Source organism: Paecilomyces variotii (genome assembly GCF_004022145.1).
Source record: "Paecilomyces variotii strain CBS 101075 chromosome Unknown C8Q69scaffold_1, whole genome shotgun sequence".
NCBI classification, from domain to species: domain Eukaryota; kingdom Fungi; phylum Ascomycota; class Eurotiomycetes; order Eurotiales; family Thermoascaceae; genus Paecilomyces; species Paecilomyces variotii.
The window spans coordinates 3,847,134-3,874,628 of NW_021167140.1; the positions used below are offsets into that span (position 1 = coordinate 3,847,134).

The following is a 27,495-nucleotide window of genomic DNA, read 5'->3' on the forward strand; positions in this document are numbered from 1 at the left end:
AGCCTCTTATCCCTTTCCGCACGGCAGATAACTAGTCTACCCCGTACATCCGATCCACCTTTAAAACGGACGATCAGATCTCATAGTTACGATATACAGCTTATTTCATGCAAAGGGAACCAGATCCGAGCCTGTCATATCGAATCCCTGTACTCTTCACCGACAGTTTAAGGAAGGATCGGGATCTGCGATGCTGTATGCAAGATCTTGGACATTTCGAGACCTTACACGTTCCATCCCACCATGCTACAGGTTACATTAAGTATTCATCGCTCATAAATGGGTCCTTTCTGTGAAGAATCGGTCAGATCCTGCATGGGAACTCATGAGTTAAGTTGTTGGATGACTGAAGCAAGGAGTTGAATGATATATATATATTCTTTAATGCCTCGCCACCGGCAAAGTATCAGTTACCAAGCAATAGGACCACATCCAGCATCTATTCGACATGCGCGAATTTTACTACCTCATGAAAGTATAAAATAAGAATTCGATTTCGCCTTCCCATCACTGGTTATTAATTACTACGTAGCAGGCGGGAGGAGGTGGGATATACATCCCCTCCTCCATCCCTTGCATACGAACCGAGAAAAGCCAACCATACATCTACACCTCCTCATCTCCCGGGTGAAAGGATCATAAAGTCCCAAAAAAATGAGATTCGACAGCTCTTCCTCGGACGAGGAGTTCTCGATTCCGGTTTGGCAGTCCGAGTCGGTTGCTTTTTCGTTTGGGTTTTTTTACCCTTTGGAACGGGTAGGGCTTGGTGTCTGAGGTGTCAAATTATTGCGGTGAGATGTGACTGTTGTGAAACGTATTCTGCGCGAGATGGATTTTGGATTGTGTTTTGATCCATGGATGGATGGATGAGTGTGTGGTCGCGGAAGGAGGTGGAAGAGGTCTAGGATCCCTTCGATTGAAGGCAGGGTAGAGAGACAATGACTGTTGTGCTGTTACTCTACTGAGTTATGTTTACTGACGCAGTTACTATCCTACACCTTGTTATTTGCTAAGCCTTGTCGATAATACTAGTTCTATTAAACTTGGAAATTTTTTAAAAAAGGACCTCGACGATTCAAGAGTTGACACATCAATGCTGACATGTTCTAACTTATTTAGAAAAATGCAGTAGCTTAGTCAAACTTCATCATTGGCCCTACGCTAACTGGAACCTGCCTATTAAGTCGGTTTGCAATCCACCTTTGCAGCGATGGTGTGTTCTGTTGACTATAGGTCGTTTAATATACGTGACAGGAGAGGGAGAAAAAAAAAAGAGCTGTAGAGTCATAAGCCAGGCTATTATAGCGGAGTAGCAACACATCACAATTTGGAAGACATGACATATGCATATCTAGATCCATAAGCATGAACGGATAATATTGCTGTCATGTAAATCACCCGTGTTCTAACTGTCAAGAATGATCGTGACAACAGAGCAATGGCCGCCATAGGGATATAGCTCCAGCCTCCAGGAGAAGGGGTCTGTCCTTAAACTTGGCAAAACTTGATATGTGTCATATCTATGATCCGCATGATTGCTCTATCCCCCAGGCGAGAGGGATCCAGGATCATTAATGCACTGTACGGGGAAAGCATCTTTTCTTCCGACGGAATTGCCCGGGACCCCTGTTTTGTTATAGGCCTTGGTATAGCCCGTGCATGGGTGGTGAAAATATCGTCCACGGTTTTCCTGTCCGCTAGTTTATGCTGGAGATATCTGTGTTGTATGTACATCACTTACCTGGAGTTGTACCTCGCAAGAAATATAACAGGCAGCTTCACTTTGCTTGTGTCAATAAAGGCGGTGGTTTCGGCTTCGAGTGAGGTGAGTTATCGATCAAAAATATCCTTGGTGTCTGCCGATCATCTGCCGCTTTGGGGATCTTGACACGCCTCGCTGCCTGGATAATCATTAGTCCACCCAAATCGATAGCCATTTCCTCTGTCCGCAGATATCGCTATAATCAATTAAACTGATCCTGCAGCAAGGAATTGTAGTTGAAGGTGTTTCAAATATTCCATAGTCTGCGGGCTTCTCGACATTCCCGTTCGTCTTGCTTTCTGTGATCACCCTCACATAGGACCCTGCAAGGTAAGGCGTGAGAAGATCTCTAGCTAGGTAGGCGAGATGGGCTGCGTCTGAAGCAGGTGCGGATCAGAAAAAGACTCTGGGGCAGAGAGGCTGGAACCCTTTCTGGACAACCGTTTACGTTAACTTGCTCTAGCAGCGGGCCTGTTTCGTTTCCGTGCTTCGGAAACAAGAAGCCTCCGGGCCACCGGGCAAAGTCAGAATATCAAATCTAACGGCATTCGATGAGGATCTGCTGCATTTATGCCAGTCCCACTTGGGAGTAGCTGAACGCTTACTCTGTAGAGATCCCAAAGCCGAACACACTAGTCGAACGATTTGCTGGTTTTTTGACAAGCTCAGCTTGAGCCTGCATGATCGAACGAGCCGGCCCTCAGATGGGCGAAACGGTGAACCGAAGTTATAGGGGTGCAAGCTCGCGGAGGTTATCGACTCGGAACCTCAAGGCTCAAGCTAACACGCGATTCAGCTACTTAGTGGCGGGTGCGGCAGCTTGTGCCGTGCTCTGCCCTGAGCATGGTGGACCTGGATACTGATCGATTCGCAGCTTGTATTATTAGGCCCCTGCAGATATTATTCTAGCATCCTGTAATATTCTCTTAGCAGTCTGCCTCGTCATGATAGTTGAGAGCTGAAAGTCATAGGTAGTTGTAAAGGAGCCGTGGCCGTGCTCGCGAAGAAGCAAACAATTGTCTCTGTCCATAAGGTGCAGAGAACACTAACACGCTTCGCATGGCTTATGGAACGATCCAATGTTCGATGAGAAACCGTTTCCACTGCCTATGGTACAGTGTTTCGCGATATCTGACGCTAGACCGCCTATTTCTTTAGGCGTGGATGGATTCCTCTCCTGCTGAACTCTTTGAGCGGGGTCGGGGCTAGATCGAAATAGCCATCTCGTCTATGCTGGTTGAATCGGACTCTTTTTTACCGGAGAGAGGGAGAGAGCAACATGTCCTCGTCCTTCAACGGTCGTCCTGCGATCCGTACTAGTACACCGCTGCTTTTACTGGGCGGAACTCGTGGTAGCTGCTGAACCTTGTGGGAACGAGGCCTGGAATATCACAGGGGTGAACGTGGAGATCTCGAGTGTGGGTAACTGAACTTTGTGTGATCTCAAATCCGTGCATCAATTGCTTCTCTATCCCCGCGAGATCAATACCAAGCTTCAAAGTCGACTCACTTTTCCAACGGTCCGTTTCAGACATTCAGGTCTTATGTTTGTTTGGTCAGAGACGGGCTTGCTCTAAGAGTGGATATCGCGCATCAAATACCGGGATTTTACGTGTCTCGTGGGCCAAACGGAATTGGCATTGCCGCTGAAAAGCGCTGAATATGTAGATTATAGATCTCTGTTCGGAGATTTTTCGTCTCTGATTGTCCGGAGGTTGTTGTTACTACCGTTGTGATAGAGCCAATTCTAGATTTATAATACTCCATACGCCTGCAGCGTGATGTGCCGTCGCTAGACTGCATCAGAAGGTATGTGTACTTTTGTCGCGACGTCACCGTGTATCAAGCAGGGCCTATCCATGGTAAATTATGCCTGACGACGATCAGTCTGTAATAATAGTTCGTGTGAGAGATGGGCTGGGTTTCTGGGTGGCCTACCCTTGCTTCTGCTTTGTCTGTGATGAATTTTTTCCATTGCGCATTAGTTATCAGTGTAACCGCGAAGATTATTCTGGAAAAAGCGCAGACAGCAAGGCGATAAGCACGGGCGATCCTTCTTTGTCTGACAGTCTCGTATGCTGGTCTAGTCATCTGTGGCGTGGTTGGCAAGTCAGAAGACGACATAATCAACGCATTTCGGCCAGAGCCGCCCTCGTCTCGGATTTCTTTCTCTCTGGATTAATCTTCGCGGAGATAGCATATATGATTGATGATGGAAGCAGCACTTTCACTGTAGATAGACGGATGTCAGTATGGAGATCGAGATCGCTTTTTTCGAGTCCGATAACGCCCATTGGATATGTAGAGAGACATCAAACGATAATAATGATAACTTAATCCCATCGATCTGTAGTCAGTAATACTTGGCGTGTGTAGACTATGGTACGACGGATGGATCATTCTGCGTTACTGTCAAACTGTCATCGATTCTCGTACCTGCATGCCTTCTTAGCCTCACCATAGTAATAATAATAACAATAATAATAATAATAATCCGTTATACAAGGCTTATAGCCTCACGAACCTGATCCCCCGCGGACCGTTTCACAATTAGCTCGGTTTGCCAACTAGACTGCCTCGTGGCCAGAAAGCCGATCCGCCATGAGCCGTGGTTCCAGGAGGATTTAGTTGAAGCCGGCACAAAGCTATCCAGAGTTGGTGCCAGGAACCATTCTGCGTGCGCCAATAACAGTGAGTGTTGATGTCTCCCTGTGTTGTTCTGTTGTTCTGTTGTTTTGTTGTTGATTGTTCTAACCACCGCACAGAGCCCTCTCCGACTATCTCTTGCTCAACGCTAGTCCGCGCGACTCCAGAGCTTTCGACAACACAGACCACCAGTGTGGACGAACGTCAAGCTTGGGCCACTGGGGTCTTTTTCTCCTGAAGTGCCTGGGCGTCGTTCGGCTTCGCAAAGTTAGCAACCTATCACGGTGAAGACGCCCCCTGAGCCGCTACGTTCTTAGACCGGCCAAACCAGCCGATCATCCCAAGTTAACGACGTCGAACTGTCGTTTCCCGAGGTCTCCTGAGTCTTAGACTCCTGAGCCGTCTAGCTGCCAGGAGTCGTCCAATCTCTTCCGGTCGTCGACCTCCCTGGGTGGCTCTGTCGACGCTACTCGATCGCTCTCTGCCCCAAATCCCCCCCCTAAACGGTATCCACCAGAATTATCGCGCCTCACATCCTTCTTAGGAGTCAACGTTCGCTCAAATTATTATTTCTCCAGAGAAACGCGCCTGCAACTGCTGGTCGCTCGTTTGCCGTCAGCGTTCTCGTGGTTGACCGCTCCCCGGCTTCACGACGCGAGGGATCTCTCACTGCGCCATCTCATCCAACGTTCAAGTCCGGTCCAGTCCAGTCCAGTCCATCACCGTCCGACTGGCCTATCTGGCTGCAAAGTTAGTCCCGCGAATAGGGGAACTTTACGTCGCAAGTGTCCGCAGGACGCCAGGTCGCACCGTTCCCCGATACGCAAAAGTGTCACGACTTGATGCCTACCACCTCGATCTCCCTTTAACGCACGAATATCCACCCGTGTCGTCCATTCCACTCCTTCGGGATCGCACGTCGATTCGCGAAACAGACAGAACGGGGAGACATGACAATATCGCCCCCGGGATCGCCCACAGGCGTTCCCTCGCGACCGATGAGCGCCATGTTCCGCTCACCCCGGAGCAACAGTCGTTTGAGCACGAGCAGTAAACAAGGTGGAGGAAGTCGCGCATCCGACGATGATGCGAAGACGGCGGTCAAAGTGGGTATGTGGACAGCCTTTCTCTTCAGGTTGCGGTAACCTCAGGCGCAGATGGCCGCAACGCTGCAAACATCATGCGCAGCAGTTCCTTTCTACGACGCAGTCACTGACATAGCAACATAGCCGTTCGTGTCCGCCCACCCCTCAAGCCAAATGACCCAGGTTACGAGTTGATTCCGCAACGATTCCAGCGTTCAATGGTCCATGTCACATCGCCGACCAGTTTAGCCGTTGATGTCCCTCAAGGTCGCAAACTATTCGTTTTCGATAGGGTCTTCCCGGAGACCGTTGATCAGGAGGGCATATGGGAGTATCTGAGCGACAGTGTGAGCTCGTTTGTCCAGGGCTACAATGTCTCTATTTTGGCCTACGGTCAGTCAGGTGCCGGCAAATCCTACACGATGGGAACGTCCGGTCCCAGTGAACAAAATAACTCTAAAGCCATGGGTACGTTGTGGTTCAATCCGTTTACTCGCGTTGCCTATAGGAGACTAACAGCGGAAAAAGGTGTCATCCCGAGAGCTGCTCAGCAGCTTTTCGAGAAACTAGATGGGACGCCCACGCACACGAGATCTGCGTCGTCGGGGATCAGAACTCCGTCCCGATACTCGATGAGCTCAACGACTAGCTTTGGTAGGAACGGTAGCGACAAAAATTGGCAATTGAAGGCCACCTATGTCGAGGTAAGCATGCACGGAATCCTGCAGGAGGGCTGCGTCCTGACCAAGATTCTAGATCTATAACGAACAACTGAGAGACCTACTTGTCCCCGACGCGACCGATCGAGCTGCCGTGACCATCCGTGAAGATGCCAAAGGCCGCATTATCCTGACCGGTCTGCACCAGGTCACTATCAATTCGTTCGAAGACCTCATCGGAGCTCTGAATTTCGGGTCCTCAATCAGACAGACAGACTCAACCGCTGTCAACGCCAAGTCATCGCGTTCTCACGCAGTTTTCAGTCTGAATCTCGTCCAGCGCAAATCACCAAATTCTACGTCTGCGAAGGAGAAGCGACTCTCCATGCCAGTCGAAGCAATGTCCGGCTCGGATGCGTCGGTCACAGTCGACAGCAAACTCCACTTTGTTGATCTCGCAGGAAGTGAAAGACTGAAGAACACAGGCGCGTCTGGCGAAAGAGCAAGGGAAGGAATTTCGATCAATGCAGGTTTGGCCAGTTTAGGCAAAGTGATCTCGCAGCTGTCGTCTCGACAGTCCGGTGCCCATGTATCATACCGTGATTCTAAGCTTACCAGACTTCTTCAGGATTCGCTTGGTGGTAATGCAATCACCTACATGATTGCATGCGTGACTCCAGCCGAATTCCATCTGAGTGAGACTTTGAACACGGTACAGTACGCACAAAGAGCCCGCGCGATTCAAAGCAAACCTCGGATCCAGCAAGTAACGGATGAAAACGATAAACAGGCCATTATCGACAGACTCAAGGCTGAAATAGCATTTTTGCGACAGCAGATTCGGAATTCGGAGGCGGGTGACAGGAGAAGTGTAGCTCCCGCAGAGCGGTCTGAACGCCAGAATGAACGGGAGATTGAACTCCAAAATCACCTGCTGGATGTACAGGAAAGCTACAACGCTCTCAGTCAACGCCATGCAAAGCTGATGGCCGAGCTTACAAAGGCCTCGGAGTTTAGCGGGGAGCCCGAAGAAATTGCGTCGCTGATCGGAAACAATTCTGTGGAGAGATTGCGACGCTCTCATTCTTTTGCAGAATCAGTTGAGCAGGTCGTTCTGGAATACGAGAAGACTATCCAGAGTCTTGAATCATCTCTCTCGAACACGAGATCATCGCTGTCTAGCACTGAGAGCAATCTCCTGGAGCGGGAAACTAAGCTTGCCTACGTCGAGACCGTGAATGCGCAGCTGCAGGCCCGTCTCCAGAAGATGATGGACCGTGAAGCGAACACAGAGACCTATCTGCACGATCTCGAATCCAAATTGGATGGGCACACTTCTGGCGAGGAGCAGCAGTCTGCGGTTGTGGCTGAGTTACGTCGGGAGCTTGCTCGTGTCCGCGAAACCGCAGCAAGCTGCGAGGATTACATCTCTACTCTGGAGGAGCGCCTTGCGGAAGCCGATCAGGATATGGAGTTGATGCAAAGAGAGATTGAGCGTTTGGAACACGTGGTTGACCGACAAAGAAGCCTAGGCAAGCTCGATAATCTGCTCTACGAACTCGATCACATTCAGCAGAATGGTACCAAGAAAGTCGACGATGTCCAGGGCGAACACGCGTCTGAAGTTGTTTCACGCAGAGGCTCATACAGGTCTCGAAAGAGGGCCCCGTCTTTAGATGTGTTGGCTGAAGCTGCTGAAACTGCGATCCCCGAATCTGACGATGACCTTGCAGAACGTATGCCTGATGTCGAAGAAGAAGAGGAGGAGCTTCCAGCTGATGTGACCGAAGATTCCGGTTTAGGACTACTGGAAAGAGCATCCAAGGAGTTGGGCCCCAACGATGTTCCCGCGAGGCATGAATACGCGGCTGAGAGCCCGGCTCAGAGCCAGTTCGTTGCCGAAAAGCTGGATACTGTAACCCAGGAGCTTCTGGATCTTCGTATGCAGCACGAGGCCACGATCACTGAGTACGATGCCCTCTCTGCAAAGTACGAAGAAGCACTCAGAGCACTCGAGAAACTGCAACAAGATGCTGCTGACGAGTCGCGCCATCCTACTGTTCCGGCCGCTGGTCTAGTTTCTCCCACAGCAACTTCCCGCCCGAGCTCTTTTTTAGGCGATCCAAGGGTGCACCAGGTGAAGACTGGCGCACACCACTCATCCTCGCAATCACTCTCCTCGGAGTTATCCTTGGCAGGGGAGTCTGCTGGTTCACCGGAAGCTTCTGATTCCACAGCTCCTTCGAAGACGGAGAACGGCGATGTGCCTGTTGCCACCGAGAACATCGAGTTCTCCAAGCAGGAGGTTGAGAGTATGCGCAGGTTGCTCTCGGAGCACCAGGAGGGTATGACTCTAGTAACTCAGAAATATGCTCAACTTCAGGCCGAGCATGAGGAGACTCTGGGACTTATAGAGCATCTAAAAGCACAAGTACAAAAAGCGAAGTCCACCCCGTCGCCTACATCTCCCGGGCCCAAGGGTGGTGTCATTCGGAGAATGACGAGCCAAAATCTAATGTCTACTGTCGACCGTGCTCATCGATCCCTTGCCGCTCTCCGTAACATCGCCGCTGAGGAATTTGAGGATCGACCTGACACAATGCAGAACTTCGAACTCAATCTTAATGCGGCTATGCATGAGTTGCATACTCGAATGGAGCGTATTCAGTCCCTTGAGGCCGAAAACATGAGTGTCAAGAAGGAGATGGAGACCAAATCGACTATCATTTCCGGTTTGGCCAGGGAGCGATCCAGTTTGCAAGGTGGCACGGCGGATATGACTGTTGTATCCCAGCTGCGTGAGCAACTCGTTCAGCAGGATAACCAGATGAAGGAACTCCAGCAGATGCATGAGAAGGGAGAAAAAGACCTACTCGCCCAAATCCAGAATCTGAACGCGCTGCTAGAGTCCCAGGAGGCAGCGGCCAAAGCCAGTGACGTTCATGCTGAGAAGCAGGAACAGAAGATCTCAGAGTTGGAAAGTGAACTCTGCCAATGGAAAGGCAAGCACCAGACGGCGATCGAGTCGTTGCAATCTTCCGAGACGCGCCTTAAAGAGACACTGGCGGAGCTGGAGGCCTCATTGGCAGCTATCGAGACCATGCGTTCTCAAGCGGCTTCTGCAAGTGACACATCGGCGCAAGAGATGCAGGCGGACCTGGAGCGGGAGAGACAGAGACACCAGGAAGTCGTGGACGGCTTGATGAAGGAGATTGAAGATCACAAATCAACGATCGCTGTCCATCTCGAGACCATCTCTGGACTGGAGAAATCTCATGCTGCTGCTCAGGAGCAATTAGCCCAGCGCGAGCGAAGCGAGGTAACTGACGACGACGAAATAACAAGCTACAAGACCCGCATATCCGAGTTGGAGCAAGAGATTTCCACCCACAAATCTATAATTGACGCTCAGAAGAAGGACCTGGAGTCCTTACAAGAATCTCACAGCCGTGAGCTGGCGGAGCTGGAGAGCCGCGTTACAGCCGCGGTCCAAGCTAAGCACGAATCACGACTTGCTGAACAGAACGAAGCTATGGACGCTTTGAGATCCGAGATTTCGGAGTCTAAGGACGAATTGACGAAGTTGCTGGATAGCGTCTCCAAGGTTCTGAGCACGCCGGTTACGGCTGCATCTCTGTCAGACCAACTGGAGGATATCGTTGCTCAGAAGCAGGATTTCTCCAATAAATACTTGGAGCTTATCGACGCCAATGAAGAACTCACGAAGAGATTGGATATGAATGGCAACCTGGATGACAAGATAAAGGAACTTACCGAGAAATCCTCCCAGCAAGAATCAAAGGTGAATGAGCTTGCGCAGCTCATCGCCGAGCTTGAAGAAGTGATCCAGCAGAAGGAGGAAGAAGTGAAGAAGAAAGATGCAATCATCGAAGAGATCAATGCCGAGAAAGACAAGAGTGCCCGTCTGGTGGAGGAACTCGAAGAGCAGATCACCAACAGCTTCGACCAACACCAGAATCGTCTCTCTGTCATCCAGCAAGAACGCGGTAAGGCTCTGGAAGATGCCAACGCAAAGATCGCCGTGCATGAGAAGGACATTGAATCCTACCGTGCTCGCATTGAGCAGCTTGAGGTATGTCTGGCACCGTTCAGTCAGTGTAGCTTTTTACTAATGAATCTGTAGGCCCAGCTCAAGAGAAACAGTGGCGCCCAGGATGGTTCGCTTGACCGAAACGGCTCCATCACATCGAACCTACGGAAGAATTCCTCCACTGCATCCCTTCCATCCCCTCCACCGGCTATTCCACTGCCACCACTTCCCACCATTGCTTCCGCCGCGTCGGGCAACGCGGGAAGCATGTCTCCTCCAAGTTCCAGGCATACCAGCAAGGAGCTTGTCAATGCCCAGCTCGTTGAGGACCAAGAAGCTCGTATTCGAACGATCGAGAAGCATCTCTACGCAGAGAAACAGCTGACTGCGACGCTGGAGGAGGCTCTCGGCGACCTCGAGGCGCAGAGCAACAAGGTCAAGGCTGACATGGAAGCCTGGAAGAAGAAGGCCTGGCAGTACGAAGATGAGCTCACTCAACTCCGAAAAGAAAGGAACTCCACACGTCTTTCTATTCAAGCGGTTGAGGAAGAGCGGAACGCCAGAAGAGAAGCAGAAGCCGCTCGAGCTCAACTTGAAGAGCGGATGAATGCGATCAACAAGAAAAAGAAGAAGAGTACCCTCAACTGCTTCTAATCTTCTCCATATCATGGGAAGCAGAAGATAAAACTCAAAAGTTTCTGGGTCTCATTCATTCTCTTCGGCGCTCAATTCGGAAGATTAGCAGTGACATCTCGTCTGCCCATCTCTGGTTTTCCGGAATATCCTTTTCTCTTGTTTCTGTGCTGATTCCCCCAAATCACGTTTGTCACAGTTACATTCTTGTTGCACCATTCTCCTTTTTACTTAGCCCCCACTTTCTCACGATGTGACTTACGACCTTCAATCACTTTTTTTTTCCCCTTGTGTACATGCTACATCCAGATACTACCCCTCCCCACATGTTGGCTTCGCTGTAATTCTTTTTCTTGGGTGGCTTCCCCCTTTACCCATATTTTCTTCTCAAGAGCATTGATTCCCCCTTATCCTGGCCTCGGACACACCTTGGCTAATTGTACCTTAAATGATTTTTGCCCCTTAGTGTCATATTCCCCCCCCTTTGTTTGAGTTATGTGCTTTGGACCCTTACAACGTTGATACCAATGACAACTCGTGTGAACGTACGCCAATGTCGCCGTGGTCCGTCTTTTCTAGTAGAATACCAAGAGCAGGAATAGTAATATAAGCAAGCTTGGTGACGAAAGACTAAAATTCTGAGCGTAAATCCAGCGGCATGAATTTCGCAAGACCCTGTATTATTGCAGAACTAACAGAACTGCCATATTCTGCGGAAACATCTGTCTGTATGCGACCTCCGCTGGGTATCACATGACGCTACGTGGTCTGTCGCCGCAACATTCGTCACCAACACTCAAGCTTCCGAGCTGAAACCGCAGTCCGACCCTTTGCATCTTAGTTGTGGTCGTGCCAATTCTCGCAGGGCTGCTCGGCGATCGCAATGCCGCGCCTTAAGCGTTCTAACGTTATCATCATCCATCCAGATCTGGGCATCGGCGGCGCCGAACGGCTCATCATCGATGCGGCACTCGCTCTCCAGAACCGCGGACACCGCGTAACGATCTACACCTCCCACCGAGACAAAACGCATTGTTTCGAGGAAGCGCGCGATGGGACCCTCGATGTTCGTGTCCGGGGAAATACAGTGTTCCCCGCACATGTGTGTGGGAGATTACATGTGCTGATGGCGGTGTTGAGACAGCTACACCTGACGGTCTCAGTATTGAATGAGCTTGGGACCACGGTACCTGAGAAGGAGAAGAGTGAGGATGTCGAAATTGAAGATGATGTCTTTATTGTGGACCAGGTCCCTGCTTGTGTCCCTGTTTTGAAGACGTTGGGTCCGCGATGCGCTCCCCGCGCTTCGGGGAAGCAGCGCATACTATTCTACTGCCATTTCCCGGACCAGCTGCTTGCGCGACGCGATGAGAAAGCTACGGTTCTTCGACTCCTCAAGGGCTTATATCGGTATCCGTTCGACTGGTTCGAAGGTTGGGCTATGAGCGCGTCGGATAAAGTCGTTGCGAATTCCCGGTTTACGCGTGGAGTCGTGGGGAAGGTCTTGGGATTCGAACGGCTGGGTGATGTCAGGATTATATACCCCTGTGTGGATACGGATCCTGCGCCCCAGGGAGGGAAGAATGCGGGTGGGAAGCTGGCGGAAGAAGCCATTGGGGATAATCTATGGGGTGGGAAGAAGATCCTATTGAGTATCAATCGCTTCGAGAGAAAGAAGGATCTAGCACTTGCGATCCGAGCGTATCATGGCCTAGGGGAGGAAGCTAGGAAAGGAACTCGACTGGTAGTCGCTGGTAAGTAGTCCATGTGCCTGATCATGGTCTTAGCATTCGACGTGGACGATATAGACGCTGACTTCACCCCACAGGCGGTTACGACAATCGGGTTCAAGAGAACGTACAATATCACAAGGAGCTTGACGAGCTGGCGAGTAGTCTGGGCCTCCAGACAGCAACGTCAAAGAGTGTTATATCTGCGCTCTCTGTTCCTGATTCGATAGACGTCCTTTTCCTCCTTTCCGTCCCTACAGCCTTCAGGGATACCCTCCTGGCAAACGCCAAACTCCTTCTTTATACCCCGACAAACGAACACTTTGGCATTGTCCCTGTAGAAGCAATGCACCATGGCCTACCTGTCCTTGCGTCAAATACCGGTGGGCCTCTCGAGACGATCGTTGAAGGCGAAACGGGCTGGCTCCGGGACGCACAGGCGGTTGATGAATGGACGGCTGTCATGAAAAAGGTTTTGTTCGAACTGAGTCCGGAGGACTTGGAGAGAATATCCATTCAGAGTAAACAGCGTGTGCAGAAAGAGTTCTCTCTCACAGCTATGGGAGACCGTCTGGAAGACGAGATTTCTGACATGCTTAATGCAGAGAGGCGGCCCTTTAGTGGACTGCAGCATCTGCTGTTGGTCTTCGTTTTGTCTGGAGTTCTGGTGTCTATGCTTGCTGCTGCCGCGTTGAAGGCGCTGTACCCTTAGAGTGTATAATAATTATGATAATACCCCTTTTTTATTTTCTAAGCTTTCCTGATATATAGGATACTGTATGATACCATATTGATTATTCCGAGATTCATTTGCAGTAGTCAATAACTCTTCGATGATAAAGTAGATATGGATCACGTGAGCCCGCGACACGCTCCGCAGAACATCGCGTTTCGCCGAGCATCTAAGATAGCGATCTGATCGCGACACGGAACAGTTTCGACCGCGGGTCGAAACCACCAGCAGAGATGCCAGAGGTCATTGATCTGGTCTCTTCGCCTCCTCCACAACCGCCAAATAGTGTGCAGAAACGGTCTCACCCTACCCCCGCGCCTCCGCCATCGGCCGTACTACCTGCGAGTTCCCAGAATTTCTTATCTAGCGATTTCGACCCCGCGGTATTCAACTACGACGATATTGAACCGGAGAAGCCTTCGACCAAGAGACTCCGGCTAACCCCAGGAATCGGAGAGATCTCCCCAGCGAAGGGGAATGATCCGACGAGTCCCCCGCCAGCGGCGAATAGCTCAATATACAACATCTTCTCCGACGACGATGCGGCGTTACTACCTCCTACGAAGCACAAGGACGCCGGTCCTGCTACTAAGACATATCGTTGGAATGGGGAAGAGTCAGATCCTATAGTCTTCACGTCTTCTGCGCCGGAGCCAACGCGTTCGGGGACAGGACGGAAAGTGACTACGGTCAGTAGGACTACAGCAAAGACGACCATTACGATTGACGATGACGATGATGCTATTGAGGAATTCACGGACCCGGCTTCGTTATTCGATGGTCTGTTGAATATCGAGCCACCGCCTCTGTCGCGCGGGCTTTCGGATCGTACGGCGAATTTGTTGGCTAGTCTTGGCAATCGCTCCTCGAAAGCTGATGATGGCAAAAGTTCACGGGAAGTGAGAAATAGCAAGAAAAAGACAGACGGTGTATCTGATGATGAGATCTCTGATGTCGACGTCGCACCCGCCCCCAGGAAGCCGAGGAAGACGGGCAAAACTACGGCGGCCGACAAGGAAGCCAAAGAAGCCAAAGCGCGCGAACGAGCAGCAGCCAAAGCCCAACGGGACCGGGAACGCGAGGAGGAAAAGGCAAGAAAGCAGAAGTTGAAAGAGGATAAAGCGAAGGAGAAACAGCTAGCTGCGGATCTTGCGGAAGTGAACAAGTTGAAGGTAGACAAGGGGGTCTCGGCACCGGAGATGATTGTGGATCTCTCGTCGTCTTTTGAGGATACCAGTATCGGGAACCAGGTCAAGGAGTACATGAAGCGCCTCAACGTCGAATGCAACTATTTTACCAGCTCAATCCCTGGTATGGTCAAATGGCGACGAAAGGTCGTGGCTAGGTTCAACGAGGAGCTTGGCTATTGGGAGCCATGTCCTAACTACATTGGAGAGGAACAACATGTCCTGTGTCTGTTATCAGCGCAAGAATTCGCGGATATGGTGATCGCAGAACCAGACTCGGATAATACTCTGCAGCTACACGTCCTCAGGATTAAGAGCGCGTATCCTGACTGCAAACCAATCTATATGATTGAGGGTCTCACCGCTTGGATGCGAAAGAATCAGAACACGCGGAACAGGGCATTCCAGGCAGAAGTGCTTCGCGAGTTCTCCGAGTCAAATTCTCAACCACCCTCGGGGACACAATCCCGCAGGAAAGCCAGAAAGCCAGAAACCACGCCCCCGGTCGACGACGACGTGATCGAAGACGCCCTTCTCGAACTGCAAGTCACACATTCATGCCTCATCCATCACACAGCAGCAGCGCCAGAATCAGCCGAATGGATCAAAACCTTCACTGAGCACATCTCCACGATCCCCTACAGACGTGAACGGATGGACGTCAATGATTCCGGGTTCTGCATGGACGTAGGACAGGTGAAAACCGGCGAAGATAAATCAGACACCTTCGTCAAGATGCTTCAAGAGGTCACCCGCGTCACGGCACCTATGGCTTACGGTATCGCAACCAAATACCCCAGCGTAGTGGACCTTGTTCGCGGAATGAGATCTCACGGACCGACCATGCTCGAAAACGTAAAGGTATGTTTACTGGGTCCAGCTATATAAAACATTCGCACCGAATTCACAAGAAAAAAAAGACCCCACTTCTACCCACGATCAATGTACTAACAGACCTTCTTTCCTCTTCTCAGAAATCAGCAAATAAAAACGGCGCCTTGACAGAGACCCGCATCGGCCCTGCCGTCAGTAGACGTCTCTATAAAGTCTTCATGGGCCGCGACCCTTCTTCTACTGACATATGATCTAGCTTTCGCGGCTGCTTTCTCTTTACGGTTCTAACATGGCATAGGGATCCAGAAGGATTTTTGACCTTGGCTCTTGCGCACAGCAGTATCCTTTTTTGGCATTGGTCCTTTTCTCTTCGAGAATAAAAAAAAAAGGAGAGAGAGAGAGGTTGGGCATTAAACCTTACGTATTGGTATCAACAATTGGTGTGGGTTTTTCTCTTCTTGTTCTAGTTTCGACAGCATGCATGGGACCGACTAATTGCGTTGCATTGCATTATTTGGATGGAGTATATTGAATTATGCTCTCTTTTGCTTTAGGGGGCGTTGGGACATTTCCTCATCAGAAGGCGCATAAGGATAAAGCAGGTTTCCAGACCAGCAGTCATACTGCAGTCTATGGCAGGTATCAGGAGCGAATGATCATTATGTTATTTATCTTATACCAGTTCGATTTCTATGAGGTCGATCGCATGTTCATCCGTGTATCGGATATAGTAGTAGAAACGCCAGACAATGTTACCTAGATGGACCGTAAAACAAGCAAGTCTGAAAAAAAAAAAAAAAAAAAAAAAAAGACTGCAATAACGCCGGCAAGACAGAAGCGCCAATATCCAGAATGCATCTAGTATGCTAGATATAGCGGAATCAAGACGCTCAGACAACGACTCCTCTCCTCCTCCAGCTTCTCCATGCAATCGACCATGCGATGACAGCTACCCAGACACTGAGCGTGCAGCCCACAGCCCAGAAGCCGTAACACTTCCAGCCCCGACACTGTCCATCTGGAGCACTGCCGGCATCATAGGCCGCGGAGTAGATGAGACCCCAGACAGCAGCACCAGCGGCAGGGGTCATAGCGACGATACCCCAATTTGTGCCAAAGTTCTCGACACCCCAAACAACGGATATTATAATCGGTACTAGAGAGAACGTAGCACCATATCCAAAGCCGACAAGAGTGGTGGTGAGATGAAAGAGTCCTGGATGATGAAGAAGTAGCGGGGAGGCAAGGAGCAAGAAACCGAAAGAAAGGAGCAGGGCACAGGGAAGAAGGAATGTCAGGCGTGAAAGGGTGAGGCCATCTACGCGGGGAACGGGCTGCCGGTTGGGGTTTTCAAGAGAATAGAGATACTGGTGACTTGCGGGGGCAGCAAAGAGGTCGGATAAAGAGCCCGTCAGCAAGCGAGCCAGAGTCGACGTCAATGCGTTAGTTGATACATGGGTCGATGGCAAACCCGCCGGCGGTTGACTGTGAAGAGGATATGAAGGTGGCGTGAGAGTTTGGATGATAGTTCCCAACTGAGAACAACGTTAGCTCAGAGACACACGTTATACTGGGAGGAGACAAACAAGTGGACTTACGTTGTTGATATAAGCCTCTCCAGGGCCTGTAACCAGGAAAAAGCCGGCGGCAAGCCACCACATTGTGTGATCCTTGAGGAAGAGCCTCGTCTCGTAATTCAGGAGCCAGTTCTTCCTCTGCCGCTCCTCTTCCTCGCGTTCCTTCTCCCGCCTACGAGCCTCGCGCTGTTCATCTGACAGCGTAATATTCTGTTCCTCATCCCCTTCACTAGCCCGGTCCTGCGGAAATGTCCCGTATGCACTTCGCGTTTCGTCTCTGGATCGGAAGAAGTCGCTCTCTCCCAGGATTCCGCTGCGCTCCAGTTCCTCGTATGCTTCCTCGATCGTTTCCTCTTCGTCGACGATCCTCAATCCAAACACACCGAGTAGACTAACGACAATAAGCACGATAGACAGAAACAAGAAGTATTTGAATACATCGACATCGCCCTTGGAGCCGTCTTCCAGTCTTTCGTACAAGAAATGCGCTCCCACCTGACTCTGCCACATGCCACTGAGACCAAAAGCAGCAATCGGGGCTGCTAGCATAAGACCCTTATACTTGCTTCTTGCAAAGTTCTTCGCGCAAGTAGTCACCGCGGCGAGGTATAAGCAACTTGTTCCCGCTCCCACTCCAACAAAAGCCACAATCATAACCCAGAACGGCCATCCTGATCCACCCGCATCAGGCGGCGGTCCACTTTTGTAGGTGAATGCAGCCAGAAGGTAGCCCGTTCCGAAGAATATCGCCGACAATAACGCTAGCGGAGAGGGCGTGTATCGATCGCATAGATAACCGAAAAAGGAGACAGGAAGGTACATGGCAACTTCAGCGGTGATAGCAACAGCATTGACGCGCATCTGGGTATAGTGTAGTCGCGAAAGCAGCAAAGGGCCATAGAGAGAAAAGGTGGTGATACTCCCAGCACATAAACTAGAACCATAAATGTCAATATATTTGAGAGCTCATACGTACTGAGTGCAAATGACATCGGCTAACATACCAGCTAACAACCCCCCAAACAAAGCTCGACACTCTCACCACCTCCCTCTTCATCCTCATTCGATCCCGCTCTAATATCTCCTCAACGACGTCGCTGAGAAGACCATCGCTTCTTCCATCTAGACCATCCTCGGTGGAAGGTCGTGAATGCCTCGATCTGGATCGGGCGCCTGGTGGCTGGTATACCCGTTCATCTCCGTCTCCATCGACTATTGAAGCATGGAGCAGGGGACGATTTGCATCAAAATCTCGCTTGTCTATCGACAGTTTGTCATGGTCATTCGAGCGAGCCATTATATATACTGAAGTACTCGTTGGATGGACAGGAAGGTGGCCCTTATCGCGAGAGACCTGACGCCGGACCTGGACGAACTCCGGAATCGATGATCTCAGCACTTACTGTAGGCAGCTTGCTAGTTCTATAGGAAAGTCTGGTTGGGGACCTTTCTGGTCACAGAGTCCATGAAGGTAGAGTTGAAATAAGTCAAAGAACTTCTCCTAAGACCTGCTGGATAAGCTGGTCCAGGTAATGAACCAAGGTAGTTGAAGCTCCAAGCTGACTTACCGATAACGCCCGATCCGACGAGTCACCGCTTATCGCCAGCACGTGATTGTCGTCACAGTAAAAATAGTACTATCAGTACATGGCGATATTCGGTCCCGAGGTTCGCAGGTGTAATACGCTTAATACGACATTGTTCAGAGTATTAGTTATATGTTGGGGTTTACGCAAGGCGCTACTCTTGTTCGTCGCTTGTGCCGTTCCGTTGAGAGGTCTACAGAGTGTCTATGATGTATACAATACTTGGGAGAATGCTCATAAAGAAACAAATGTTGTTATATACACATGCGTAGAAATGAATTGGGAATAAGCCGCCACAAAACCAGATGACTCTGGGAATCAAAGAAACAAGTGGTATAGAGGTCAGGAAAACAGGCTCAGAAAGATCCACCGGAAGAAACAAAATGGTAATAATAATTAAAAATTAAAAATCCGTGTGAGAAGGAATCTTATCATGCACCGACGTGTCAGACAGCCAGACCTGGCAAGACGGTATAGAACGGAAAGAGAAGAATATGCGAAAATCAAGAGCAGTCGTATCACCGTTGCCGGGGGAATCTTTTCAAAACATTCTCGCTTCCCGCCCAGTGAATAAACGCCGTACAACCCGACAAAATAACGGTAAGAAGATGTAATCAACAAAGTTTCGTCGAGCCTTCGTGGCCATCGGGCCAGGAGGCATGTGGTGAGTAGCGTCCATGTACGAGCCGTGCCGATGAGATGAATGGAAAAGCCCACCAACTCCGGGTGAATGAAAACCTCTATCTCCAGATATGCATGCAATGAAACGCTTTGAACAGCATCAGAAGCTGACCTCCCCGGGATCACTCTCCATGACGCCTTCTTCCCAGGAACGATCGGCCACGACATCCTGGACAGAACCACGAGGTGCCAGTGCCATGGCCTCACCCTCTCCTCGTTCCACGTAATCTTCCTGGCCGACCTCGTTCAGGATGCGCTGGAAGTACATGCGCAAACTACGGAGACCCCGAAGATAGCCACGGTCGATATCTCCGGGATGGTGTGGCGGACAAGGAACATCAGGAGGCAGTTCGTCTTCGCCCGTAACACAGTTGGCGAAGTCCACGATCTTCAATTGGACATCATAGTTTCGCTGCACCTCCTCCGAAGGACGACGGTACAGAGGGGCTCGTCTTTTATCGGCGTGCCCATCCGTATTGGCTGCACTGGCCGCATTCTCGTGACCATTCGGAGGCGACTGCTCCCCATCATAGAGAATAAGCAGGCTGCTTGCGTAAAATCGATAACCTTTGAGTTTTCGAATCATATTCTCCAGTTTCCCAAGCTTCTCGAGGATGATAGGAACCATCTTCACAACGCTAGTGTAGCTGACACCATCATAAAGAAAACGGGTGAGGGCATCTTGAAATTCTCGTCCTGACTTCAAGTCACGTCCGAAATATTTGTCCTCGAACAGATACTCTTGCTTCTTTACGTTCCACGTCTGCATCCCACACAATCGTACACCAAGCTGCTGCGATGTCGTTGTCTGACATTTCCGCCGTTGAGACTTTTTCTTCTTTTCATTTGCTTCGATGCCATATTGCCGAGTGCCCATCTTCAAGTCCAAGACACAAGGTTTGTTCATCCCAGCAGTGAGGTCCTCCAGCAGAAGAAAGAACTGGACTCTCTCGTCTTTTCGTGTCTGTGCCTCTTTAGGATTTTTGGGGACGTAGAAACGATCTACCCCGTTGGCTTCCGGGGCAGCTGATGGAGCAGTTTTCCCGGTCGTCCAAGGATTCTTAGAATCCTCAATATGGTTTTCCCCAACTTCATCGGACGGGTCATTATCCTTGGGGAGAGTGGCAGCCGGAGACTTCTGTTCGGGAGGAGAGACAACCGCAGAGGGGTTATCCCCTTCCATAGCGAAAATCTCATCTTCCCTGTCACCACCGTAGCCTTCATCATCGAAAAACATCAATTCACCGCGTTTTCCAGAACTCAGGCTTCGGCGCCGCTGCAGGCCACTCCCTGAATGGCGTCGTCTGACAGCGCGCGTCCGAGAGGCGGAACTAGCGCGGGGAGGGCTTTCCGCTGTTCGAACCCTCTCCAGTAGACTCGGATTGCCTTCCATCGCGGTCGATGCGGATGACGAGAGTCCCTGCTGGTCCTGGTTCTTGAAAGCAGCAATGTCAATGCCAGAATCTTTGGGCGATCCCTTGTTACCATACATGCCGCGGCGGTTGCTGGCCGTTTGATCTTCTGAGAGGTTGGCTCTCCGTCGATTGGTATCTGAATGCATCCTGGGCAACATGGTGTGTCCGCGTGCGTGCCGTCGATGATGATGGATAGCAGGTGGCGAGAAGACCTCTCGCAGAACTTGCTCCTGTAGCTTTCGGTTTACCGTTGTAGCACCCCAGCTGGGTTTATGGCTACTCAACTGCGGCGCCGGCGCCGATATATCGCCCGCGGAGCTACTATGCGGCATATCTGAGGCGGATCGTCGAGACAGCAGACTCCTACCAGTCCTCGCATCGTCCGCCGTCCTTGGCCTCTGAGAGGAAAATAGGTCGGCAGGGATGATGTGACGATTATTTTCCAATATGACTTTCGGAATGATCCCAGTTACCTGTTGCTGACTGAAGATCCTAGGCTGTTCCGATGAACCTGGAATTTGACTCACAGGCGCTGGAGCAGTGTCCTCGGATTTAGAGTCACCGATGTTTCCACCCTCAACGTGTTCTGCGGCATCTCCGGCCGGAGCTTTTGGCCGCTTGGGAATCTTGGAGAAAGTCACGTTGAGAACACCAATATACCTAAAAGAGAATGAAACATACTGTCAGCAAAACTCTCTCTCACCAGGAAGAGACCATCGAATAGTCTTGTGATTGTCTCAGCGGAATGGCCAATAGGCACAATGTACTCATGGCTGGGAATTACGGACCTTGGTAGGAACATCAACATCTCCGGATGCCTGCGTTCGATCCTCTCATAGAACTCATTTTCTCGATTATTCAGCTGCTTGCAGACGGCACGTCGCGAAAAGCGAAACACTGTTGTGTGACCGCCCACCTGGTGACGGTATGGCTTCAACTCCACCGCTCCTACCGGACGGGGACGCCGGGCACGTAGATATCGGCTACGCTGGGTGGGCGTCGCCGTGGGTGTCATCTCAGCATCGTCAGTTACACTGGATTCCTCATCCCGGACAGACGATGCGCTCTCATCAGCTGACGCAAACTCGGATTCGGAAGCAGATTCTTGGCTGAATTCGGATATAGTCGCCAAAGACTTCTCACTCGTGTCACGTTGTAGCGGAGGTAAACCTTGAAATTCACCATGCAGTATCCTGCTATCGGTCTTGGACCGTAGAGAAATATCCACATGGCTAACTTCCTGTTCCTTGCTGAGCTCGGGCTTCACAAGACCCGGTTCTGCATCCGCCCGGATTGCATCATATTCTAGGTCACTGACAGGGCGACGTTCGAACGATTCCAATTGTTCAACGTCCTCCGATGTGGCACGCTCGTGTGGGAAATACAAGGCTGACGAGATCTGTTCGTCATCCTCTTCCTCGAATTGACTGGGATCGCGCGAACGCCGGGCCCGAGCCGTATCCGACGATGGTGACAGACTGTCCTCAGAAACGCCTTCGAAATAATCACGGCGCCGCTCTGAGTACTGAGTGGGAATGCTCTTGGAGAAGGACGTGCCATGGCCACCGCCTGGGGTGAGGTGAAAATTTCGGATTTCATCCAGCAACTTCCGTGGCAACGTTCTTGGCTGGTCCGCGAGATAAACCACATCATTCGGACGATCAGAGGGCTCCAGCGCGCCAGCTTTGTCCTTGGAGTCCGCCTCGGTGCGAGGAAATGTCTTGTGTCGCTCCGGAGACGCGAGCACTACATCGGTAGGTTCCCAAGACGGTGGCTGCCGGTGATCTCCCTGGGGTTCTGTCAGCTGGTCATGATCATGTTTGGCACGATCCTCTCGCCTCTTTCGGTCCGGAGAGGTAGTCGTGTTCTCCTTGAACAACCCCAGATAATGACTGGATTTGCGGCTGCGGACATGAGATGTCGGCTCCGCGTTCGCTATATTGGCTTCAATTGATTCCTCCACCCTACTGCTGCGACCTCTGCTTCCACTCCTTTCTAGTTTTGTGTGTCCTAGATCCTCCTTGATAATCTCCTTTTCCTTCAGCGACGATTCCCCGGGCTGCAGCGGCTCGCGATTGGCATCCGACCTGATCACCATTGGATTCCAGTTGGAACGAGAGATGTCAACAGGAGGGGGCAAAATGTTTCCGGCGTTGGTGCTCTTGAGGGTCGGAATTTCGCCAGCGATGCCGTCCGAGACAATCTTGCGTAGAGGATGTAGGGTCTCCCGGACAGCCGTCCCGTGGGATCCCGCTTGCTTCGAGCTGTCCTGCGTTTCGTGTTGCTTCACCCAACCTACACGAGACCCAGTGTGACTAAAAAGAGGCGAGGGGAGGCCGACGGTTGGACGAAGGGATGGAGGGTGATGGGCAATGGATCGACGGAGAGGAGACTCCATGCTGGAGCGGGAATCGTGGCTCAGGTTGGGAATACTCGCAGTCGTCACAGCGGACGCAGATACATCTTCATGGCCCGGTATCAGGCTGACCTTGTCTTCACGGTCTGCATCTGACACTGGAGGGAGCGGCGGAGTACTCACCTCACTGTCCGAGGGGAGATAGTGGGTGGCAAAGATACTGTCTCTCTCTGAAAGCAGGGGGCTCTGCGGGCGGATCGAGGAGAGATCGGGACGCCGGAGATGCTCGAGGGACGTCGTGGAGGCTCTTTTGAGGTGGAAGGCCCGACTCCGCGGCGTGGGATTCGGAGACGGCGCGGGGGACGAGGGTGATGGCGTACGCGGAACGGAATGAGAGTCGATCGGCCGCTGACCGGACTCCTGGATCCCCTGCTCGCGGAGATCTGAGTCGATCCTCGTTCTGCAATCATGTTGGGCAGCCGGAGCAGGTGTCACCAGGGGTCCGGGCGAGCCATTATCTGCTGCGGAGGAAGGGCTTGACATGGGGAGGACATTGGTCAGGCCGGGATGGAAGAGAGCAGACAATTCGACGGAGCTGGAACTGGGCGCGAAACAGGCGATTCCAGGGCAGCAGAAAGGGGTGGGCGATATGGTCGATGGCGTCTCCAGATCAAAGGATCAGATCAGTCGAAGATGAGCGGAAGAGGAAGACAGAGAGAGTAACAGAGAACCAGGAGTGACGGCACGTTCTGGGTCGCGGCGCTGCTAGAGGCCGATAAGTCAGATCTGGTTGGACAGACAGCGGAGGCGGAGCGGTCGTCATGAGAGAGATCTTAGGGAAAGACTGGAATCAGAATCAGTGTCAAAAGGGCTTAAGGCGCTTATAGCGCAGCCCTGTGAGGTCCTCCAGTGATGCCGATCTCCGTCACCGCCTTGGTGGACGATAACACAGGCTAGCAGTGTTGTGCTGCTGCTGTTATTGTTTAGACCAGGAATGTAGGTTAATTGTAGATATTTGAACAGCTGCTGTCTGTCTGTCTGTCTCTTGTCTGTCTATTGCTGCTGGTGATGGAAAGAACTGATGGAACGAGCATGGACAGAGAAAGAAAGAGAAAGAGACAAAGAGCAAAGTGTTATCCGTCTCTGGCCGATATGGCAAGCGGTGAGCAAAAGTGCGGGAGGTTGTCTCTCTCTCTCTAGTTATCCGTCTATCTAGTCTATATTCGCTTTGATGTAAGGAATATCATCATCCTATCTATCTATCTATCTATCTCATCCTGTCTGACCATTCTTTGTAGAGCAAATCATTCCCCTGCTCCATCGGAACACACCAACATTCTCCGATCTCTCCACTCCTGGGCTGATCGCGATGACAGATCTCAATCCTGGCTGCCCGACCTCGCAGCAAGTTGTTGCTCATCCAGCATGCATCCACGGAAGCATATTCCGCCGTGCGATCAGATAATACTTAATGTTAATCCTCCAATCTGTCTGCTGCTGCTTGTTGCATTTTCCTTGATCGAACAGGCCCAAGTCCTTCTGTTTCGGGAGCTATGCACGGTGCAATGCCATCTTGTTTCCGCCTACCCAATCATCCTCCAACGTGCTCCTGTTGCTGGTCATGCCGGTCTCTCTTTCGTTCTAAACCACGTCCCGCTTGCAGCGTCCTCGCGGATCTAGAAACACGCATGGTCTGAAGCTAACCGAGTCAGCTATGTGTTACCATCCGCCTCTGATGATCGAAACGACGAACCGGCTTCCAGACTACTCAAGGAAAAAAAATGGATTGGCTCCCCTGATCGCCAGGGAGAGCGATCCCGACAGTCCCGGGAGACAGGTAAACAAATGAGAATCAAAACATCACCGCCATGACGTTCACTAGTATCACATAGACTAGCATGTCTTCGCTCAGCGCTGCAAATACGTGTCACCGCCCAGGCCCGCATGTCCCCATGGTCCCCACGAGAAGTCCTTTCCAGACAGTTACTACTGACTCATCGAAAATATATCCTCATCGAAGATGTTGGACGGATGCTTATGCAGAACATATCTAAAGAAAACTCGCCCAGATAAGAAGCAAGGCGCCCTGCATGTCGAACACAACTGCATACCAGATCTTTCCTATGCTCGGCTCGTCGGGGATTTTGAACCCACAGGTTGGCAATCATTCTCCGTTGAGACCCATTCTCGGCTCTGTATCTTGGATCCTACTCCACAGAGCTTGTTGGGAAGGTCACCGCTCATTACCGACAGCAGTAGTGCAATAATAATTCTAGTCAGATACTGTCGGGTCTACAATAATGGTGATACTACACCCCGTTGATTTCCTACTCGATTTGAAGCTGGTCAGAATTCCTCATACATAATAGAGCTTCCAGACAAAGAGATAAATGATCGTTGTTGCACTTCAAATAATTGCTAGCATATTCCGTGCCAAATGCCAATGCCTCCGCGGCACTGTGCGGATACGAGTCGCCTAGTCTGGAGCCGGTAGATGGGTCTAAGTCTAAGGGATGTTACCGTTCTCCCGGGAAATCAGTAGTCTAGTAGGCTTAGCATTCTTTTGAAGATAGCGACCCGGTAGAGGAATTATTGTCCATCAATAATAATAATAATAATAAGTAAAGGGGTTCCATTAACCGTCAAAAGTCAGATTTCTATTTCGGCCCCGAGTCTCTCTCATAATCTAGGTAACCAAGGCTGTCCGAATACTACAGCAGCAGTTTAGTTCAATTAATATCATTGGTCCCTTGGCCAGTTACACTCATTTATCGATTGGTCTATATATGAAAAGCCACAGCATCTAGTGGCACCCGGAACGTAGTTAATACCGGCTTGTTCGATTTGATATACATGCATGCGGGAGCATCACCATGTAAACTAGTTAGAATATTCATCAGGCATAATTATTACACTGTTTATTTACTCTCATGCTAACCGAAAGTGATTTATCTCATCTATGCTACTAGGAGGTTCAGTCTTAACCGTTGTTTCTGTACCATTTCGCATCCTGGAATATTTAAGTATAGAGTTAGTACGTTATTCACCATGAGATGCATTCGGTCACATCTACCTCGGTAGCTTATTATTGGATACTCATAGTTACCACATGATCACTGAGCGGAGGGGTCATCGACATTCGCTTCTTATCTCGCCATCAAAGAATGCCAATATTCTCACTCCTCACTATTGGAATAACACTACTTTTTCTCTCAGTCGACTTCAAATAGTTGGTAAGTCCGATTTTGCTCCTTCGTTATCCAAAGCTGGTACCCTAAGCTAATGATTGTATCCCCACCAGCCCTGAAACCAATCTATCTGACATCTGACCTCTATCGCGGTTGCGAAACTCGAACCACACCACACATTTAAGCGATCAAGTGAAAGTATTCACAGTGCAATGGGCAAGGTCGGAGAACATTGGCGAGATGTGAAGGCGCACCGAAAGAGACAGAAGAGACAGAAGCTTGAAAACCCACCGCGCCGTCGATGCTGGGATTGGATGCTGGTAATGGGTAGCTGTCACTATGCCAGAAATCGCTCGTCCTTTAAGGAATACCGTCGAGTGGGACGAAAAGTTACAACCGCCGTGATCCCCGGGGACGTCTATGTCGCTGGCGTGGGGACCGTCGAATTGATGGAGGGTCGCCAGCACATCGGCTTATATTGCATAATGTTCTGCATATTCCAAATGCTATCTGTAATGGCTTTTGCTTTGCAAAATATCATCGCCGTTTTGGCGGGTCGACGAGTTTCGCGAAAGATGGTATGCAGTCAAATGACGCCGAAGGTCATCCTCTCTGGTATGGTGAGGAGTTCCATGGGGTGGACCGGCTGGCCTTGGATGGAAACCCACAGGGAGAAACGCTTCTCTCTGATGGACCCAAGCTCCTTAGTCTCTATATTCGTCCAGAAGACCTCGAGGAGATTCTGTCCTAAGTTTAGTACGGCGGGAAGATAGCTGATCTAATTCAAGGCACGACATGAACTGACTCCATAATGCATGCATAACCAGACAGTGTGATGTGATGACTTATATGGGCAGTCTTCGAACGGGGTCTTTAATTCAAACCGAAGCAACTCGGGCAATACCTAATTTAATAATACGGGCGGATAAATCAGTTCTCTCTCTGGAGAGCGATAGGTATTGCTATTACACTTTTCTTTTCGCACTACATATGTACATACGTACAATAAAGATTGCAAGTTTCCTTTGTCACCTGCGGGGTTGTCAATAAATAGCTATTTGTGGCAGCAAGACCAAAATAAATACTCGACATCTAGGTACTCCATCTTCGGCCCGATTTCGTCTTTATCGCGAGTCCTGCCAGGCCATGACGCGGCATTTGACCTCGTCTTGCACAGCCACAAACCCTCTGGTGACAGATGAAGACAAAGCTCTTATTGGTGATTGTGACGAGTTTCAAGAATTGGCATTCTTTGTCCGGAACTTGTTATTGGAAGACGAGCGGCTAATTGTCTGCCAACTGTGATGAGACGCAGACCGGGCTGTGACGGGAGGGACCGCCAGAGCCAAACAGGACCATCCATCTACAGGGC

The 27,495-nt window shown here is 50.6% G+C and overlaps 5 protein-coding genes across 5 annotated transcripts; 3 read left to right on the forward strand and 2 right to left on the reverse strand.

Annotated features, from left to right (window-relative positions):
* Positions 1-5,155: 5,155 nt before the first annotated feature.
* Positions 5,156-11,288, forward strand: C8Q69DRAFT_48201 (kinesin family protein). The gene is made up of 5 exons (XM_028631633.1): positions 5,156-5,518; positions 5,638-5,961; positions 6,022-6,197; positions 6,250-10,245; positions 10,297-11,288. The coding sequence occupies exons 1-5, from the start codon at positions 5,359-5,361 to the stop codon at positions 10,855-10,857; spliced, it is 5,217 nt and encodes a 1,738-aa protein (XP_028489758.1). The 5' UTR covers positions 5,156-5,358; the 3' UTR covers positions 10,858-11,288.
* Positions 11,289-11,719: 431 nt separating this feature from the next.
* C8Q69DRAFT_484716 (putative alpha-1,2-mannosyltransferase) lies at positions 11,720-15,571 on the forward strand (the record flags this gene model as incomplete). Its single annotated transcript, XM_028631780.1, has 4 exons — positions 11,720-12,590; positions 12,665-13,268; positions 13,502-15,347; positions 15,461-15,571. The coding sequence occupies 4 exons, from the start codon at positions 11,720-11,722 to the stop codon at positions 15,569-15,571; spliced, it is 3,432 nt and encodes a 1,143-aa protein (XP_028489759.1).
* Positions 15,572-16,145: 574 nt separating this feature from the next.
* C8Q69DRAFT_48259 (putative MFS monocarboxylic acid transporter) lies at positions 16,146-18,443 on the reverse strand. Its single transcript, XM_028631661.1, has 3 exons — positions 17,902-18,443; positions 16,919-17,831; positions 16,146-16,855 (listed from the first exon to the last, which is right to left on the reverse strand). The coding sequence occupies exons 1-3, from the start codon at positions 18,192-18,194 to the stop codon at positions 16,211-16,213; spliced, it is 1,851 nt and encodes a 616-aa protein (XP_028489760.1). The 5' UTR covers positions 18,195-18,443; the 3' UTR covers positions 16,146-16,210.
* Positions 18,444-18,937: 494 nt separating this feature from the next.
* C8Q69DRAFT_48314 (putative inositol hexaphosphate kinase KCS1) lies at positions 18,938-23,919 on the reverse strand. The gene is made up of 2 exons (XM_028631705.1): positions 21,368-23,919; positions 18,938-21,239 (listed from the first exon to the last, which is right to left on the reverse strand). The coding sequence occupies exons 1-2, from the start codon at positions 23,476-23,478 to the stop codon at positions 19,265-19,267; spliced, it is 4,086 nt and encodes a 1,361-aa protein (XP_028489761.1). The 5' UTR covers positions 23,479-23,919; the 3' UTR covers positions 18,938-19,264.
* Positions 23,920-25,894: 1,975 nt separating this feature from the next.
* Positions 25,895-26,896, forward strand: C8Q69DRAFT_441164 (hypothetical protein; the record flags this gene model as incomplete). The annotated part of the gene is made up of 3 exons (XM_028628724.1): positions 25,895-25,969; positions 26,152-26,168; positions 26,332-26,896. 3 exons carry the CDS (start codon positions 25,895-25,897, stop codon positions 26,894-26,896), a joined length of 657 nt encoding a protein of 218 aa, XP_028489762.1.
* Between the last annotated feature and the right edge of the window lie 599 nt (positions 26,897-27,495).